The 20508-nt window shown below is 34.4% G+C and overlaps 1 protein-coding gene and 1 pseudogene across 5 annotated transcripts; one reads left to right on the top strand and one right to left on the bottom strand.

Annotated features, from left to right (window-relative positions):
• The first annotated feature begins 961 nt into the window (after positions 1 to 961).
• On the top strand, positions 962 to 7402 carry LOC143545190 (cell differentiation protein rcd1-like). Its single transcript, XM_077037117.1, has 6 exons — positions 962 to 1120; positions 1332 to 1400; positions 6439 to 6481; positions 6578 to 6687; positions 6774 to 6878; positions 7198 to 7402. The coding sequence occupies exons 1-6, from the start codon at positions 962 to 964 to the stop codon at positions 7399 to 7401; spliced, it is 690 nt and encodes a 229-aa protein (XP_076893232.1). The 3' UTR covers position 7402.
• Positions 7403 to 16247: 8845 nt separating this feature from the next.
• On the bottom strand, positions 16248 to 20187 carry LOC143545193 (nuclear transcription factor Y subunit C-3 pseudogene; annotated as a pseudogene). Of its 4 annotated transcripts, none has more exons than XR_013137382.1 (4): positions 20066 to 20187; positions 19917 to 19970; positions 17490 to 18278; positions 16248 to 16516 (listed from the first exon to the last, which is right to left on the bottom strand). The product of XR_013137382.1 is annotated as a nuclear transcription factor Y subunit C-3 pseudogene, transcript variant X1 (transcript). The 4 variants fall into 4 exon arrangements; XR_013137383.1 differs by having other exon boundaries at positions 17490 to 18295; positions 19933 to 19970; positions 20066 to 20159; XR_013137384.1 differs by having other exon boundaries at positions 17490 to 18295; positions 19933 to 19970; positions 20061 to 20148.
• Positions 20188 to 20508: the final 321 nt, after the last annotated feature.

The raw sequence follows: 20508 nt of genomic DNA, 5'->3' as shown, positions 1-20508 counted from the left end.
TCATACAAGTACAACAACTTTTAAGAAATGGCAAAACAAATCCTAAATTAAAAGCAAATTGTATAGTAATAACTTTTAAACTTATAGACATCTCTATGTTTTTCTTCACCTTGATAATCAGGCCAACTGAAAACCTGCGAATGCGTACAAAATATATATATTTGTCAACACGAGTTTGAGTGAGAAAATCACTAGTATTTGATACAATATAACTAATAAGAAAAAAAATGCAAAACTGTGTTTTGTGAGTATAAGCAATCAAACTATGCGCAAATATAGGTGTCGGTAAAACCATTGCCTAGGGAATCAGGTTTTGGCTACTACACGGTCGTATGATCAGAGTATATGTGATTATGATGGACCTCTCCGAATGCGATTAAATAAAACAAATAGACATATAGCAATTAGGCATTTAATTGATATACTCACAAAGATTCACAGTTTGCTAATGAGAATACTAGATATTAGGTAAATTATTTATAGTACGCATAAGTCCCCAGAAGATTTAAAATAAGTAAAATTAGAGGAGTGATTACTCACATTATCAAGTGGATTAAGGAAAGGATGATAAAATTTAAGATAACGCGGTTAAGCTAGTTTTAAGAAAATGAATAAATATGTAATATATATGTTTTAGAAATGGAAAATATGTAATTGATATTTTGGCTTGGAGAAATATGTAATAAGTGATTTTAGAAAGAGAAAATATTTAAGTGCCTCGAAAAGTAATTTAAATTAAAACTCGTATTTCAGCTTTCACACCATTGAACCAAAACCACCTCATCTAAGGGAATTGTATAATGTAAAAGTAATCACATATAGTGAATATGATGTAAACGCATATAAAATTAGCCTAAATGACAGTCATATATATAGTTTCAATCCCACACCCTATCATTTTAACATTTTCTTCAAGCATACATTGATTCTTGAGAAAGAGTTTATGTGTGTTTGCAGCAAAATGGAGAACTTGCCAGAAACGATTGACGTGGATCCAAGTGATGGATCTTCTTCTGGTTCCACCAGAGCAGAATCGGTTGAGCGTGCAAGGATCGAGCATTGCATAAACTTGCTTCATCTGCCTTCACAAACAGAAGAAGCTCTTGTGTTGTTAAACAAGGTACATTAATTTGTGATAAAAAATATATATACATATAAATGATTTGCCACTTTTGAAAATTCTTGTAGATTTTAATCATTTGTCTTTAATTTCTTATGTTTCTGAATTAAATTGTTCATATCTACATTTGATGCTACTTGTCAATCCCTTTATTCAACCGTTTGATAATCAGCTCTATTACTTGTATAAGAATATATCTTTTTTGATATAGGAAAGAAGATGTGAAGACATGCCATTGATGCTATGGAATGCCAAGAATGTATCCTTCATTCTGCTACAGGTACATAGGCTCATAATACTTTCTCTGATGAATTAATTACCCACATTAAATGAAAAAAAAAATACAAGGGATGTAGATCAGTCAGATTTTGATGATTTGTAATCATCAAATTTTCAAAATTGTTTGTAAAATAAGATCTGTTTGCAAACATATAAGGTATGCATTTATGAGAATATATTTTCTTTAGCACCTTTTCATTTATGCATTTTCTTTTTGATCATTTAAATTTAATATTTTGGATTTTAGTAATTTATAATTTTCTAATGTTTAATAATGTGCCTTGAATGTGTTTAGTTTAATATTTTGCATATATAAAATAGTATTTAATATTTAATAAAAGTCCTGATAGAATATTAATGTTATTAATTCAGTTTAATAATGGTTTATTTTCATCGAAAAAAACATTTTCCTGTTAAGGATTTCAACCTACGTTCATAAGTTTGATAGAAATGATATTTGCCACTAATTCTATGTATATATCTTGCTACTTTAATATAATTTTTTTTCCCACTAGCACGCTATTGAATTGTTTAATCCCTTTGGTAAGGATGGTATGGTTCTTAATTTGTAACAAGGGTGATCTGGATAATGTATTAAGATTTAGGTTGCAGGTTATCTTACACAACACACTAGAATGTAAGAAATTGTGTCAAGGATCTCAATCTTGTTACATTCGGAAAACATGCATACATTTAAAGTTAGAAAAGAACTATGAGATTTTTTATGTTTAGGTGATTAAAGATTATAAAAAGTGCTTTTAGGTGGCTTTTGGGTTTGTAAAGATTTCTATATATTTTTGAGTCTTGACTGATGGGAAGTGAAGTTGACTAGAAAAGTAGCAAAGTAATTTGCAAAAATTACAAAAATGCCCCATTTAACTCTAAGACGGGTCGTTATGGGGCGTCCTTGGGAGGCTTTTTTGGACGACGTGGGCGCCGAACACCGCCGTGGGGCGCCGACGAACCATGGGCGAAGAAGAAATGGCCGTTCCAACGACTGGCGGTGTTGATCAGGCCCGGCTATAAGGGAGGGCTGGGTGGTCGACGAACCCCGGTCCGACACCCCGATAGCCCCGGATTTTTTTCTTATAAAAAACATTATATATATATATATTTGAAAAACATTATGTATATATAATGTTTAAACTTAATTAGACAATCACTAGCTTGATTTAGTGGCAAAATGTGTGTCTTTCAACGAAGAGGTTGTGGGTCCTAACCTCACTTAAGATATTTTAATCTATTTTTATAAAAGAAAAAGTTTTTAACATAACCAAACCATAAGGCCCAAAAAATTAAAGATTATTTAAAAATTAAATTGTTTAAACCCAACAATATATCTCTTTTTATTAAGGCCCAAAAAATTTTTCGCCTTCGACCCAAAAGTTTTTAGCCATTCTCGAAGCCGGGCCTGCGGTTGATGAATTGGATGGCGCCCTCTCAGCAGCTTTCTCCATCTCTCTCTCACAAAAATACATACGTATGCATATATATATGTATAATAGGGGCGCCCTTGGGGCATTAAACCATATTGGAGCATCTTTAGGTGGGGCTTTGATGTCCTCGGTGTTTACGTGGCACGGTGGAGGGGCTTCGAAGCCCCCCACCATAATGGATGGTCTAACTAAACCAAATCTAAAATTTTCAAATTGACTATTTTCTATATTGTCCGATCTAACCAAATAAATTTGTCACCTTAATGATTAGACTAACAGCCGACCCTTTTTGCAACCACCCACAAACTGAGACGTATACTTCTATTCGGTCAACCCAGCAACTTAAACGGCCCACCTTCAGTGAAAGGAGTTTTTTTTTAATCAGGCTTAAACAATTATACTGTTAAATGGACTTATAGATTATGATTAGGATTGTGCAAAATTATTTTTTATTAAGATGTGCTCAAATGAATTCATTAATTGGGTAAACATAAAGAATACCTATTTTTTTTAAAAGAAAAAAAGATTACATGCAAATGTAAAAAGAAAAATGAAATCCGAGCTTATCTGGGTGATCGGGCCGGGTTGATGTTATTGACGACCGTACTCGTACAACTTATCAAATCATGCAGTGCGTTTGCGAGTCGAGGTGAATTCGATCGGTGTCGGGTTACGAAACCAGTAATAACAACCCCCCCACCACACACACACAAACCCTTGTTAATGCAATATAAAACAAATCAACATAAAAAAAACTTGTAGCGGTTACGAACCAATGACACTTCGGTTGGTATCTGGTTACGGCATCAAAACTAAAGCAAACCATAATTTTGTCCACACCCAAATACAACAATTTAACATATTTAAAATATGCATAAAAATGTGGCGAACAAAAAAAACACACGCGTTGTAGTTGCGAAATGATACGAATTCGTTGATTCTATAATCGAAGGACAAAAAAATTGATAAAAAAAGCTTGTGCGTTGCATTTGCGAACTAATGTGAATACAGTCGGAATCGACATTTTCAGGACTAAATCATACACATAAAACCATGTGTTGTGGTGGTGAACAGACACGAGTTCGGTTAGTATCAGGTTACGACACCGAAATTAAAGCAATGAGTTAATTCGTCCACACTAAAAATACAACAAATTAACATATTTACATAAAAAGACTGTGGCGAAAACCAAAAATCTACGTGCTTTGTGCTCGTGACCTGACACGAATTCGTCCGAAATCGATGGACTAAAAAATCGTGGGAAAAAAACCTTAGGTTGCAATCGCGAGTTGACACGAATTTGGCCGGAATCATTTGACGGTATCAATGGTAAAAAAATTCGTATTTTACGTAAGCGAACCGACGCGAATTTAAAAACGAAAAACAAATTAAAAGCAAATAAAAAAGGTCGACCAACCACGTGAGGCCACGTGGACCAATCACGTGATTGCGTCGCCAAACTCATTAATTATTATATATAATAATAATAATAATAATAACTAGTTTATCTACCCATCACGTTGCGTCGGGACAGCTGGCAAAACCCCAGCGTTGAAACCCGGGCGTTACTACGACGAGTTAACACGAATTCGGTCAGTACCAGCTGCTATCGTTACGAGATAGACACTATTGGTAAAATTTGAGCCTTAAAACCCAAAAAATGAATTCGTCAAATTAACATATAAAAACATTAACATATAAGAAAACAAAATGTTGAAAATGATGTTTATTTGGTTGGCAAATCTCGTCGGTGGTAAAACCCAAGCTGTGTCGGTCTCGAGCATTGAGGAGGTAACTTGCCATGAATTCGGTCGGTTTTGATTACGTACGTTACGATACCGAAACTAAAAAATGAAAAAAAATATATAAAAATTGAGGTGGACCAACAACCAAATTTTATTTCTTTATTTTGTGGGTGGGGGGGGGGGGTCGGTAAACTTGCTAATTGGTAAAACTGAGTGTTGTCGGTCATGGGCTTTAAATAAAGCCGCAAGTTTGCGTGAACTTGGTCGGTTTCTTTCAAGTTTGCTATGGTACCGGAACTAAAAAAAAATTGACGTTTGATCGGTTTCCATCACGTTTATTATGGTTATTGAACTAAAATAAAAGAAAACTCACCGACTAATACGGTGCCATCAAGTGGCCCAATAAGCCACTTACGACACCAAAGTTCTCATTTATATATATTAGTAATAGTAAAAGTAATAATAATATGCATAAATAGTCATTTTATTAAGAGATATTGGTTTTTAATACTCCCAACTTTCCCTCATTGGTAGATAACACTCTCAACTTTCGATTTGTCACCCACCACTCCCAACTTTCACCCTATTTTCCTGTACCACTCCCCGTCTAAATGAACACTAACCTCGTTAATGTTTTGGACTAAAAATGTCATTCAAATTAGTTGAGGGGGCAAAACATAAATTTTATTTTTAACACACAACCTCCATATCTGGCGACCTCGTTTTTTCCGGCGAATTTGAGTTTTCCGGCTATCTCGTCTTTCAGAAAATGGAGATAGTTTAGAGGTGTAAAAAGGTGATGAAGATCATGAAGATTGTGAACCGGTGGAGATATGATGAAGATGGTGCTCGCCGAAAACCTGCAACTCGATTTTTCGGCACGCAGGCGATCCCGGAAGGTGGCTGGGTGAGACACTGCTGGTGGGGAGCGGGGGTTGCGGTTTTGGGGCGGTGGGCGGTGAAATGATGGACATGGTGTTCGCCGGAAAACTCAAATTCATATGTGAAGCTCGGTGAAACGATGGATATGGTGTTCTGAAAGACGAGATAGCCGGAAATCTCAAATTCTTCGGAAAAAACGAGGTTGCCGGAAATGAAGGTTGTGTGTTAAAAATAAAATTTCCGTTTTACCCCCTCAACTAATTTGAATGACATTTTTAGTCCAAAACACTATTTTTTAAAAGAAACTAACAAAACGGACTATTTTTTTAACAAAACTAATCAAACCGAACGACATTTTAACGTAAACTAAACGATTCCAGCTATTTTTCAACAAAACTAATCGAACCGAACCACTACCTTGGTTCAAGACAAAACAAGATTTTGTCTACTCAGTTAGTTAAACTGCATTTGAAACAACAAATCCATTCTCTTGCGTCATATGAAAATTTGTTGTGCCATGTCAGTGTTTTGCGCTTGTGCAGCAGGTAGGTGTGTCATATGGAAGCTTCCGGAAACAAGTTAATATTGCTAACTAAAATCGAGAAAATGTCAAATAATAATATGTAAATGAGCAAAAGTTAAGTCTATTTGTTACGCCGTCGGTCCAAATGGCCGGCCATCCCATGTATATTAGTTTTTAAGATTTTTGGTTTATATTTTGCGTGCGTGAGCTTGGAAAACTCAATTCTTACACTTTTTAAATGATGGTGAATAACGAAACAAATACAATCTTCTTCACTCATTGCAGGAAATTTTAAAGGTATACAAGCTACTGTCACCTTCTACACTCACCATGAAAGATGCCACCAGGGTTTGGCCTTACTTCAGGTCTTAATTATATTTTTACAAGTCAACAATTAAGTAATATTTAATAAACTAACATCATGATAATATTATGTGTTTTGCTTTTTTCCAGTCTATGGCATCTCATCCTGACACAAAGATGAAAATTGTCAAAGGTAGATTCAATAAGTTGGTATTAACTAGAGATTAATGATAAAATTAATGTTGGTATTAATAGTAGACTCATATATATTAATTCATGCATTTTTCAGCCAAACTACCTGTTTATGTCTACCCATTCATGAACACTACTGAAAAAGGAATCAAGCAATTCGACTACTTACGCTTGACTAGCTTAGGTGTTATAGGTGCACTCGTGAAGGTACTAACCGCTCTTGTTTCTTACATTTTAATTATGTTCCAGTATTTATCACATCTTGAAAACTTTCATTTTGGTAACACGTACAGGTTGAAGATAACAACACCCCCGAAATCATTCATTTTCTTCTGGAAACAGAAGTGCTCCCGCTGTGCCTTCGATGCATCGATGTAGGCAGTGAGCTTGCAAAAACGGTATGAACTAATATATAAAATAGGTGTGGTAATTAAGATTTGGGTTGTCACAAATTTACAACAAGCATATGAAAAGCTTGCAGTTTTCCTAAAAAACATTTTTTTTCTTTAAATTATTAACTTGAACAATAACCCTAAAGTGTATATTATGTTTTACTTAAGTAACAACACATATAAGGTTTTGCATATATATCAATGTAGTTAATTCACTTGCCAACATATCTAACAATGTTCAGATCCTGTGGATTAATAATCACTAATTAAAATGAACCTATGCTCTTAATCCTTATAAAGTTACAATATTCTATCTTGTTTGTAGGTTGCTGCATTTCTTGTTAGTAAGATTCTACTATACGAAGAGGGGCAACGATATTGCAGCACATTCCCAGAACGTTTTTTTGCGATAGCACAGGTTTTGGCGAACACTGTAGACCGCTTTCTTGGAAAACCACCGCCTCAATTGTTAAAACATATACTGAAATGCTTCATGCGCCTCACTGAAGTATCTAGGTTAGTCGGGTAAATTTTGATCTCTTGAAACTTTTGAGTTTATTATATATTTATCTCACTATTAATGTCTTCATTATAGTGTTCATCATATAACTTGCGGTAGCCAAATATACAGGGCTGGTGATGCTTTGATCAAATGCTACCCTGCCAGATTGAGAGATCCTGCATACCTCAACTTTGCATGTGTAAGATATCTATTTGAACATATATATATAACACATGTATATATGTGGTGTTCTAATCATATGAATAGATGCATACATAGGACGGTTGTTTTGACCAAAAATATAATCCCACCCTGTTTCAAACGGCCATTTTGATAGAGGTCGGACAGTCGTTTTGAACAGAAAATAATAATAATCAAAGTTTGATAGTCTATGGTCAGAACGGCCGTTCGGCTATGGCTAAACCAATGTAGTAACCAATAATTTTCAAAGTTTGACTCTTTTTAGTCAAAAGATAAATTATTTGAGAAGAGGATAGAAAATATTTGATGTGGTGGTGAAATTAAATATGAGCTTTAAATGATATTAAACTCCTATCTTCCATTGAATTTCTTGATAGAGGAATGTCAATTTTAGATACATATATAGATTGGAATTGTCATCCAATTTCAACTTTATCCCATCCATAGTAACTAGGATGTCAAACGGGTCAGGTTAGGTCAGTTCAGGTTAAGGTTAAGAACGGGTTATGGTTGAAACATGTAAAAAAAAAGTTAAGAAGAGAGTTTAATATCATCTAATATGCAACTTACACTTTACTTTTGCTAATTACTAATACATAAATTTCAGAACCAATTTTTTTATATACATACACAAATAATGATACATTTTTATTACTTTTGTAGGATGACGTGGCTGCCCGAAGATTGGCAGATCAAGTGCTCCAGAGTGTGACTAACTATCGGATGATTGGTTGATCCAACATAAGCTGCTAAGAATATTCCTATATTCATGAGAACATATATTGTTATAATATTAATATACTTTGCTTAAGAAAATTTTTGATTTGTGGAACCATTACTTGAATCAATGAGAGCAACTTTAGTTCTTAATCTGGTAATGCATTATTGTTGCAGTTGATATCGGGGGATAGTTGAGTTTTTATCTTAAAAGATTGATCGAAGATCGATAGTTTGAACAAGTAACTCATATGTGAACCGGTGTGAATGAAACATTTTTAGTAATTTTGTTTTGATTTCATATTGTGGGTTGTTATTATTTTGTTTTAGTTAAGTCTTGCGTGTTGGTTATGTTAACCGAAATTAGTATTTTGGTTACTTTTTTTTTTATTATTCATTACAAGGGCAAGTCAATATTTTGGTTAATTTAACTAAACTTAATGAGTTACTAGAATATAATACGTAAATAGATGCTCACTCTATTGTTATGAAAAACTTTTGACATGTGATATTACATTCTTACTTGTGGGGTTTTATCAAAACACCATTTTTTTTCTCCCTTTCGTCTCGTGTTAGGTGATACTAGAGCTCGTTAGTGTCCCGATGGCATGTTGTGTTGGAGCTAGTGGGGTTGATGGTTTGTGGCATGTCTTGGGCGACCTCAATGCTAAGGCCGCAAACTAGAGACAGTTCTTGAATCGTGTTCGCAGGTGGCGCAAATATCCACAAAAATCATGAGGTGGTTACCATGGTGCCATTCGACATCCCATTGTGAGTAAAGGAGGTGCTGGTAGTACTATTCGTACTCGTAGCTATGAAAATCTTGTCAACATTAAAAGCTTCCTACCTTGTTCTGACTTCTTACTTTATGAGAAGTACGTTCTTGTTGATGATAACCCCTATGTTGAAACCGGCATATCTCACAACGATGACGATGAATATATGAAACTAAGGTGACAGTTGTAGTGGAGAAAATCATAGAAGTATAGAAGCAAAGCAACTCACCAACTCAAACTCTCGACTCCAAGAACGACTTATTTACAATTGACTCATAATGATGCACAGATGATTAAAGCTTTTAACAAGTCGAATTCAAGAAATAAAAGAGATCATGGGAAAAATCACTAAAGAGAACATGAGTTATAACGCAAGGATATACACTTACTGAGACACTTCCAAGTCACAATGTTCAACTAGCTGCAAGTGTTTGTGAGGTTAAGGAGTAGTCTATATGCAGTCCGAGCCCTGTTGAATAAGCCTGTCAAAAATTGTCATACCGAATGAACCGACCAGCTTGTTTTTAATTCGCTTAGATCCGGTTTCAGGTCAGGCAAAATTAGTTGAGGCGGTTTACCCGAAGACTATCAGTTCGGAGTATAGGTGTAGAAAATCAAAATCATGTATTATTAAGGTTTTAGTCGATACTTTTTCTCAACCCGAAATCCGAGATGACCCAGCCCAACCCAACCAAGTAAGTGAATAACTAAAACTGATTAACCACGTTTCGGTTAATTATAAGTATACTTTCAAACAAGAAAACTAAGGGGGGTGCTTGGCCTGGCTTTTATTTTCTAGCTTATGCTTATATTTAAAGTAGCTTATAGCTTATTTTCTATTATTTGATAAGCTCCTTTTAAATGTTTGAATTAGCTTATATTCTACAAGTTGGTTATACGTCTTAATAAGTTGTTAAATCCGCCATTATTTGATTTGTTACCGTAATAAGTTGCTTCAATATTATTTATCTACCAAATGAGTAACTTACCCCCTTAAACAAATAAGCTTCTTCAAATTAGCTTATATAAGCTTATAAGCATAAGCTAAAAAAGCTAAACCAAACACCAAATTAAGCTACCCGAAACCCGACTAAAATTATCTATCAACACACTAATAGTACAGAACATGAAACCCTAATTAAGGTTTGAATCCAAGCTGGAGACTGAGGTAGCCGAATTCTAGTGCTCCGATCACCACCAGACCGGACCTCAGTCCGTTTTTTCGCCGACTCTTTCATGCTTCGTCCGTCGTTGTGGACCGCAGCTGATTTAGTTTATCGTTTCCACTACAGAGTGCGGCTGGGTGAAAATAGGTTTTTGCTTGTGAAATTAAACATATATCCCTCAACTTTTGTACACTTTATAGTAACAACCCCTCATGTTTCCTTTTCAAATAAATCAAAATATAGTTGGGAGTAAATTACAATTTAATCATCTTATTATGTCACTAGGTTAAGTCACACGGGTTTTGTTAGTGAAAATGGTAAAAATTAAAAACTTCAAAAATACTTCTTATGTTGAAATAAGCATGTATCACATAAGAAATCCTTTTAAATCTCATTTTTTAGCATAAGATCACCAACTAATTTGATTTATTACATAAAACACACTATAAAAGAATACAATAAATAATAAATAGGTTAAACGGGACAACCCTTAAACCCGTCGGGGTGACCCAAACACAAACTATTTAGCTAAAAAAAGTCGCCTCAAAATTGATCCGAAGCCTGAATTTTCGGTTGAAAGCTTAAAGCACCTGAAGGAAAACGTATTGGAATAACGTCAACAGTTATCGAAGTTTTTATTTTAACAATTGATAATAGTAGTAAAAAAAAGGTTAACTGTTTACCTTTACCTTAATCACATGGGACACCTATTTGATATACCACACAATGATAATATTGATATCAAAGCAAAATAGTCACACACTATCTATAAAGAAACTAAAAGCCAAAAATGATAATAACGCAAATATTAAGAAATACTGTGTATGTTGGAGCACCCTCATTGACACTGTATTGAAATAGGTTTTTCCTAAGTTTATTTTGCAACAACATTCATTAGCTCTGCAGAAAATCCAGTTTATGCAAATGTTTTTATTGGCCTGAAACATCAAAGCCTAAAGGCAAAAGTCTGTAACCTTTTGACAATAAACAAAATCCTTCATTGAATTTGTAATAAAACTAACATAAATGCCCATCAAAATATTTACAAGAACAAATGTAATTTTTGTTGCGTCCATCTTATAGTTGACTCTTGCAGTCACAACAACTTAAACACATATATGAAAACCATGTTGAGACTTGAGTCAAATATGCATCCATCTTTACATACAAGAAAAATAACACAAAGAAGGTTGCATATATAACTTTTGTTCAATATTAAGTTACCATATAACATGTGAGGAAAGTAAACGGGATACTTTCTAGACCAGAGGGTATCTGCAAGTTTGGTTTGGTTTGGTTTTGAACTACGCCTAACAAACAACTTAGACTAATTAAATGCAATGAGGTCATGAGGATGAGCTGAAACAAACTTGCAAGCAGTTTAAAACAAAGAAAAGTAATAAAAGTTTTAAATAACTTACTGATAAAACACAGTAAGCTTTTATAAATATTATAACACATTTTTTTATAATAAAGCAGAGAGCAAGCAACACAACATCACTTCAAGTATTTAAGCTTGGCAAAAAAAAAGAGTACATGAAGTTACCAACCATAACTCAACTATTAGCTTTTCACTTACAGTGAATAAACATGCCCCTAAATTTGAAAATTAGGCTTTGTGCTTCCTACTATAAAAAATAAATAGTAAAGAAACAAAATCTTAATCTAAACAGAAAAATAAACAGAAAAGAAAAAGGCTATATGTTGTCATTTGTCAAACAGTTTAGATGCATTTAAAATTAAAGATTAACATCAAGTTCAGAAACAAAAAACCAAATCAGATATGCGAAGAGGAATAAATTTGTGGCTTTATCAACTATTTAGTTTAAAACTTACAAGTAACTTATTGTTGAGTGACAATATAAAATGAATAAACAATCTATCATATATGATGCCCATTAAGCATTCATCTGCCTACCGGTTTGTCTATCCTTCATAATAATTGAGTTTGTAATTGTAAGCTCTCCATAACTCCCGAAATACTTAACGAATGCATATATACACATAAAAATACATAAAATCATATACTAACAATCAACTTAATTGGTCAATGTTCATTGGTTAATTATTAATAGATGATGTTTACATCGGGACAATTACAGACTAACGGCAGATAGACGGGCAACAAGCTGCGCCGCTACCCCCTTCTGAATAGCAAACCCTACCCGACATACTAACAATAGAATTTTGGTAGTTTCAGAAACACACACAGTTAGGAATAAAGTATCTTGTGTTAAATAAAAATCTTTTTGTAGCAACTCAATAACCAAATTTCAAGTTTATGCCAATGGTTATATGCAAATATAGGTAATTACAATATCAATGACCATTCTCCAATCAACCTGGGTAGTGCATCTGAGACATGAATTGAAGGATCACAATTGGCAAGCTTCCTATATTTTGCCCAATAAACATTCATATTAAGATGAAATCGAAATTGACGAATTAGGAATACAAATCAAATACCTTATGAAATCAAAGAGAGATGAAAGTTTGATGGTTGTATGTTCATCGATTGGTACGATTCGAACAACGGGGTTGTATAGAGGTGATGAAATCAGAGTAAAATAATGCAATAAACCTTAAATTGGTGGGATGAAGAATATGAATCCTGAACAAAGACCAGCCGCAATTGTGGTGAACACAAGTGTGTTGGAGATTACGATTTTTGTTATAAATTACCCGTGGAAATTAATTAATAAACCCTAAAGAAATAATATGAGCGGGAAAAAAGATTTCTGAGAATGTTACGCTGTCCAGATTCCTTTATTCGAGATGGTAGATTTTTTAAAATTATCTTTATAATTACATTAAAAACAATTAATATTTTATTATTTTTTTTTAATTTTTTTAAACAATAATAATATTTTCTTTATTTATAATATATAGTGTTTTAAAATTATCTCTATAATTACATTAGAAACAATTAATATTCTATTCTCTCTTTTTAATTTTTTTCAACAATAATATTTTTTTCTTTATTCATAAAATATAGTGTGCACAGACAAAACGGGCAACAAATTATTTTTAAATTGTAAAACCTAATTTTAGAAAAACTAAATTGATAGATAATGTTTTTACTCTCATTCACTCAGAATCATTTGTAATATTAAGTTAGTTAGCTACTTACACCATGTAGAAACAAGAAAGTTAATTATTAGGCATTTATTTGAACTTTATATTTATTTTATGAGGTGATAAATTAAACGTATCACCCCCACGATCGCAAAAAGTTTTTGAATTAGAAAACGTATTCATTATTTTGATTAGATTTATACTTTGATTGCAAAATAAGTGTACGTTGATATCGAAATATGTATATTATTAGCATGTGGTATTGATTATAATATGACTTTAATTGGTTGGAAGTAATGGAATTAAGAAAAAATAAAATGAGAGAATGAATGGAATGAATAAGGGAATGAAATGAATAATTACTTTATGTTGTTTGGTATCCAAAAACATTGTAGGAATGAAATATAAATAATAAAAATATTCCTTTCCCAAAATATATATTTTTTACTAAAAAAAATATAAAAAAAACTGAAATGGCGACGGTAGTGGTGGTAGCTCCGGCGACGAAAATGGTGTTGGTGGCGGTCAAACGGGGTGGTGGTGGGGGTGGCGGTGGTAGCATTGGTAGTGATGGCGGTGGTAGGGTGGTGGCGACAGAGGTGGTGGTCAGGCAGCGACAGTGGTGGCGATGGTTATGGTCAGGTGGTGGTGGCAGCGCTGGTGGTAAGGTGGTGGTGGTGGCGGCGGTAGTGATGGCGAAGGTGGTGGCGACGACGACGGTGGTGGTGGTGGCGATGACGATGGTAGTGGTGGTGGTGTTGAGAAAGTTGGGTGAAGGATGAATGAAATGAAAAAAAAAAAAAGAGAATGAGAATGAATGGTTTTGATGGAATGTGATTTCATGTGGAATGGATGTTCCATTCCATTGAGCAAACAAACACCACTTTCTTCATTCCTATTTAATGAATCATTCAATTTTCCCTGTCATTTCTGAATATCAAACGCTACCTAAATGTTTTGAACACTATACATTGCAAGTATTTTACACAGTATATAGTTTTTGAAAGATATAAAAATGCATATATATTGGATTGATTAAAAAATAGAAATAAAAAGTGTTATTTGTTCAAGATTTTTTTTTAATGTGTGCTAAAGAGAAGTACAACTTAAAAGAAACTAGCTACTAGTACACTTCCTAGCAGAGATACTATTGCTTTCTTCATGTGTTTCTATTGGAGGTTTTGGATAGCACCTCCAAGTGTTGTGCTTTTTATTAATATAACCAAAATGGGGTTGAGGCATTCATTTCTTGAACGTAACGTCGACTTGATGGATAAAAGAAATGTTTATCATTCTCACATTCATAATGTTGTACAAATGGTTGAAGACTTGTTGTCACAAGAATTAAATTGGTGGCTAATTCATGGTGTGGATACGAATAAAGAGCAAAGGATCACTTTTGCTCTCATTTACAATTCGTTCATCCATAGTTTTTTTAAACGCGTATTACAAAGGTTATAGTAGTAAGCCTCTTTTGTTTTTTTCCGTGTCCTTGTTATTTACAAATGATTTATCAAGTGTTTAGTGTAAAAACACTTACCACATAAAAAGATTTAACCGATCATTAAGATGCCATATTTTAGTGGTTGTTTGATTTATTCAGATCTGAATGAGCCAGATCTGAATGGGCATCTGTCACATTCAGCAACTACATGAGTCTGAATGATTCCAACCCAAATTTTAACCATTCAGATGTTTTTCTGTCTGAAATCAAACAGTCTGAAGTCTGAATGAATCGGATGTGTCCATCTGAATGGTTCCATTCAGATGTAAACAACACAGCCCCTTAATGATTTATAGCCTCTTAATGGTTAAGAGATAGCCATAAGCCTGGATGCTTTAGAGATAACCAGACTTAATGCTAAATTTCGTTAAGGTTATGAACCATTAAGAGGCTACCAAACAATCCTTTAGTGTATAAAGACCTGCACTATGTTTTCAAGTTCCACTTAAAGGGAGAATGGAAAGAAAATGAAGAGAAATAATTGATGGTTCAAACCAACTACCAATGGATTACTTGAAATAACCATTGTAAAAATCTCACGTAGGCTCCGAATAATCTCTAATTAACTGCTAGTAAAGGTGCACAAATCGGGTTTTTCAAATACCCAGGTTCGGGTATGACCGGGTATTGGATAATCAGGTATTGATATAAACCGGGTCGGGTTCGGGTCCGGGTATTGCCTCTAAAAACCATACCCTATGCATCGGGTTCGGGTATAGAAAAGGGTATTTGAATACCCTAGTTTCGGGTATTGAAAAAACCCTATTTGTGGGTTTTTTCGGGTTTTTCCCGAGTATTTTTCGGGTATAGATTGGATTTTTTAAAAGATTGCACTTGTTAGGGGGTGTTCTTCGGGTATTTCCGGGTATGGAACGAGTTCGGGTATTACCGGGTATAAATCGGGTCCGGTTCGGGTTTTAGTACCGAAATGCATACTCTATCCGTACCCTACGGGTAGGGTCAGGTACGGGTATTAAAAATCCGGGTATTAGAATAACCGGTTCCGGGTTTTCATTTCGGGTCCGGTTCCGGGTTCGGGTTTTCTGTGCACCTCTAACTGCTAGTGGAGTACCGGGTTTTCATTTCGGGTCCGGTTCCGGGTTCGAGTTTTCTATGCACCTCTAACTGCTAGTCCATACTCCACTAATTAGTTGCCGATAAATCGCTATTACGTCAAACTTAGTCAAATTGAAAATTTTATATATAAATTTTGGTATATATCTTTATATTTCAAAAACTACACATAAATTCCAATATGATTTATCGTTAGTCCCTACCTCACTACCCGACTAGCGCCTACCAAGTTCTACAACACTAGTATTAAGTCTAAAGCATAAAAGTCCAATGTTATAGTGTCCAATACTACGAAAATTGACAAATTTCTCAACAATTATATCAAGGGTTGTTTACCCATTAGAAAAATATAAGAAAATAAAACTAGAAATCGCATGCCTAAGGGTAGACATGGATTAAACTTTTAAAGGTTCAAGCATCAAATATACAACCGGTACATAAAAAAGGAAGTTTGACCAAAGTACATACAAATGATGCTCAATTCAAGCCAGTTAAAAACCCAGATGGCCTTTTTATAATTATCCCTAGAGAATTTAAGAAAATAGAACACACAAAACACACTACAAGTTCAGCCCACTGTCTTCCAACCATGGTATAACTTATGGAACTTCATACATCACCAAGAGCTTCTGCACAAACCATCAAAATAAAAAAATATATATATATATACCGTCCACAACCAAAATCACTACTTACTAATTATTGTCCATTTCAGACTTTCAGTTACGCTTAACTATTAGTGTAAACAAGCTGAGCCGCTTGTGAGCTACTCGAGACCGAATCGCTAAAAACTCAAATCAACTCGAGCTTATATTAGGGCTAATTTAATAATCGAGCTCAAGCGGGAGCTGCGTGATTCACATACTCACAAGCCTAAATGAGCTTAATCAAGCCTATTATTAATATAACTTCTGTGTAATATACTAATATGTTAAACATATCTTTCCATAATAACTATTATTATCTATATAATTATGATATAAATAAATAATATGAATTACGTTACCATAAATATAAAATTATTACAAACGGATATACATAAAAATAAGTAAATAATTAACAAACAATCAAGACGAGCCTGTGCTTGAAAATTTTATTTACAGACCAAGCTCGAGCTTAAATTAAAGCTCTAAACGAGCCAAACTCAGGTTTGTTTTAACTTTGGAGAGCTTGAGCTATAAAAGTACAGCTCTAAACGAGCCGTGCTTGGGTTTGTAACTTAAAGAGAGCTTGAACTCGACTCATTTAGTGTTGAGCTTGAGCTTTAGATATAGAGCTCTATACGAGCCAAGCTCAAACTCTCTTAAGTAAAACGAGTCGAGTTCGAGCTCTTTTTAGACACCCACTGACTTGCTGGATTTAATGGAAAGGGTCAAACGAAAAATCAAACACTACAACTATAACCTATCCGCTTTCTAAAGTAGATAATTATTTTGGTTTGTGTTAAGAAGTTTAGGTATGTTCCAGGTCCAACACACATACACGACCTGTTTAGCAACCCTAGGGCGATACCAAAAAAACAAATAATCGATAACCGCACTCTAACCAAAGAAATCTCATTAACTTCAAACTTAAACATGCATTTGAAACAAACAAACTAACCTCGGTTACGCATCACCCTGTGGTTCTTCTTGCTGCTGTTGTGGCCAAAGAGGCTGAGCCATATAAGGGCCACTCTGCTGCCCATAAAGATGGGCCTGAGGATCAACAGGTTTACCCATATACATCCCCGGCCTACCAACTTGTGGAGGAGGAACCCCCGGAGGCATATAATAATAAGGAAGCCCCTCAGTGGGCCCACCAACAGGCCCAGTTCTCGGCATTGTAGATGCCAGCACCTCATCTTTCAAATCCTCCCTCGGCACAATATCAACCAAAAAGTCAAAGATATCAGTCCTCGTTATCGCAGCTGCAATATCATTCTTCTGCAGCGTCCTCCTCTTATTCTCCTCAGTGTGGTTCCATGACCTTAAAGTTAACTCAAGAATAAACATTTCACACGCGCGTGCAAATATCACCGGCGCTTCTGCTGATATCATCCTCACATCCTCATCCGCCTTCATGATTTTCTTGATTCTTGCTAATGGTAAACTGTGGTTTTTGAAATCAGTTGTTTGTTCGATTTCTTGGTACTGATTGGCCCAAAAGCTTTGAAGTTGTTGATGCAGTTGTTGCTGTTGTTGCTGAATGTGTTGGTAAGCAAGTTGTTGGTGTGCAAGTTGGGCTGGAGGTGATGGATGGCCCATGGACTGGGTGGTTTGAGCCCCTGGTGGGCCGGTCCCCATCATTTGGTTTGGTGGTGGGTATGCATATGGCATCTGGGCTGAGCCACCGACTGATCCCATACTCGGTGCCTGCCCGTGATCTTGTTGGTCCATATTTAGACTCTTCCTGACAATATATGCTCACTGGTTACCATATAACAAAAGCACAAAATGTAACTACATAAGAATATTATAAGAAAACACCACCAAACTAGTCAAGTTTGACAAGATTTTTTCAAAAATAGACACTCAAGTTTAGCTACAATTTTAAAGTAATCCCCATTTTAAACCAATCAAAACGAACCATGTCAGTAAAAGTATACTAAGGCCGACGCTTTTTGGCAAAGAAACCCATGAAAAGTACAACCGGTCCAACCTTTGGATCACTCATAGAGTGACAGTGCGATGCGTGCCCACTCTTAGGCTAACTTACCTACCAATCCACCTCAATAGCCTACGCCGCCATGTAGATCAGTAGACTAAATTAGGTTACCAGATAACACGCAAGCTTAGCCTTAAAGCACAGCTAGCGTGTTAAATATGGATGTGCAAACAAGTCAAGCCACTTATGAGTTACTCGAGATCGAACCGATAAAAAGTTTAAAACGATCCGAGCCTTATCAATTTCGAGCAGAGCTTGAGCCTTAAATATAGCTCGTTTAGTTATCGAGCTAGAGACTTGTGTATTTTTAAGTTTCAACTAGTTTAAGGCTTTCTCAAATTATATAAATATAATTAAAAATGTATTAATTTTTTTAATAAATAATAAAAACGAGCCATGACTTAGCTAAGCTCAAGCTTGAAAACCTGAATCACAAGCCGAGCTCGAGCTTTTAAAAAAACTCAAAACGAGCCGAGCTCAAGCTCTTCTAAGTCAAAATGGGCCGAGCTAAAACCGACTATTGGCTCATTTAAGGTACTGCACACAAGCTCAACCCGAGCTTAGACTCTTTTAAGGTTTCCTCAAAAAAATATAAAAGAAAAAAATTTGAAAAATGAATACAAAATAATTAAAAAAAAAAAACAAGCCTTGCCCGATCCCGCGCTCAAGCTTAAAAATGACTCACAAGCCGAGTTCAAGCTCCTGTGAATCAAAACGACCTGGCTCGACTCATTTTCACCCCTATTTAAATATAACCCTAGTCAATAATAATCAATCTTCTAAATAACTGGTTTAGAAGGCTGTAACTTGTATACATCAAACATACTAAAAACGGAAGCAAAACCATTCTAAAACACTAAAATATCCTTCGAAAAACCAACAAAAAACTTCCATTTTTTGCTTTCAGATTTACAAAATCTAAAATCCAAACAAGCCAAGCTTGCACCGATTTTTGGTTCATTTAAGGCACTGCACACGAGCTCAACCCGGGCATAGGCTTGTTTAAGATTTTCTTGAAGCTATAAAACAATTTAATAAAATGTATATAAATTAATAAAAAAATATCTCAAAAGACAAGCTCGAGCTTTAGAAAAAGAGCTCGAAATGAGCCAAGTTTGAGCTCTTGTAAGTCAAAACGAGCTCATTTAAGTCAATAACAATCAAACATACTAAAGATGAAAAAAAAAACAAATCCAAAACCCTAAAACAAAGAAAATAAAATAAAAAATAAACCTTCAAAAACCAACAAAAAGCTTCCATTTTTGGTTTCAATATTACAAAATCTGGAACCAGCAACAAAACAGTAACAATTTAATAATAATAATAATAATAATAAGTAACACGAACTTATTAAATACAAGTATACAAGAACTTATTATGTACCTGGTAAAAGTCTTACAAGCTTCAAACTACTTCGATCGAACGAATAAGAGTAATCTGAAAAGTATACAAAATTGATGAAATTGGTTTAAAGAAATTGAAGATAGATTAAGTTGAATGATTGATTAATTGATTGCAGGATACAACAGAACCTTTGGTGAATTGATTGATGAGAGATTTGGGGGAGACAAAGACCTCTGCTTGCTTGCTAGGGTTTCTTTCCAAGTGAGGAGGAAAGGAAGAAAGTATGTTTGTTTGTTTGTTTGTTTTTTTTACTATCAATTTTTATTTTTTTATGCCGGTTAAAATTCTAAAGTACAACAAACAAAATGATAAGGGTGAGAAGTAATCCAGTCCATTGATATTAGATTTGAATAAGTGAAATTAATTTAATAAATAAAAATTAATGAAAATGACATGAAGGTAATAACCCATCTTTGTTGTCTCCACATGCAAAACACATGTTAATTCCTCCATCATTTTAAAATGTCCATAACTTTTTCATACAACATTAATTTTTTTTTTAAAATCACCATAATAATATTATCTTTAATATGAGTATCATATTGTTATATAAAATTTAAAAAAAAATTAA

Source organism: Bidens hawaiensis, unplaced genomic scaffold, assembly GCF_021521415.1.
Source record: "Bidens hawaiensis isolate Kalapana, Puna unplaced genomic scaffold, B.hawaiensis_p1.1 tig00013866_1, whole genome shotgun sequence".
NCBI classification, from domain to species: domain Eukaryota; kingdom Viridiplantae; phylum Streptophyta; class Magnoliopsida; order Asterales; family Asteraceae; genus Bidens; species Bidens hawaiensis.
Note: the sequence above shows the minus strand (reverse complement) of the source record. Positions and strands in the feature narration are given on the sequence as shown.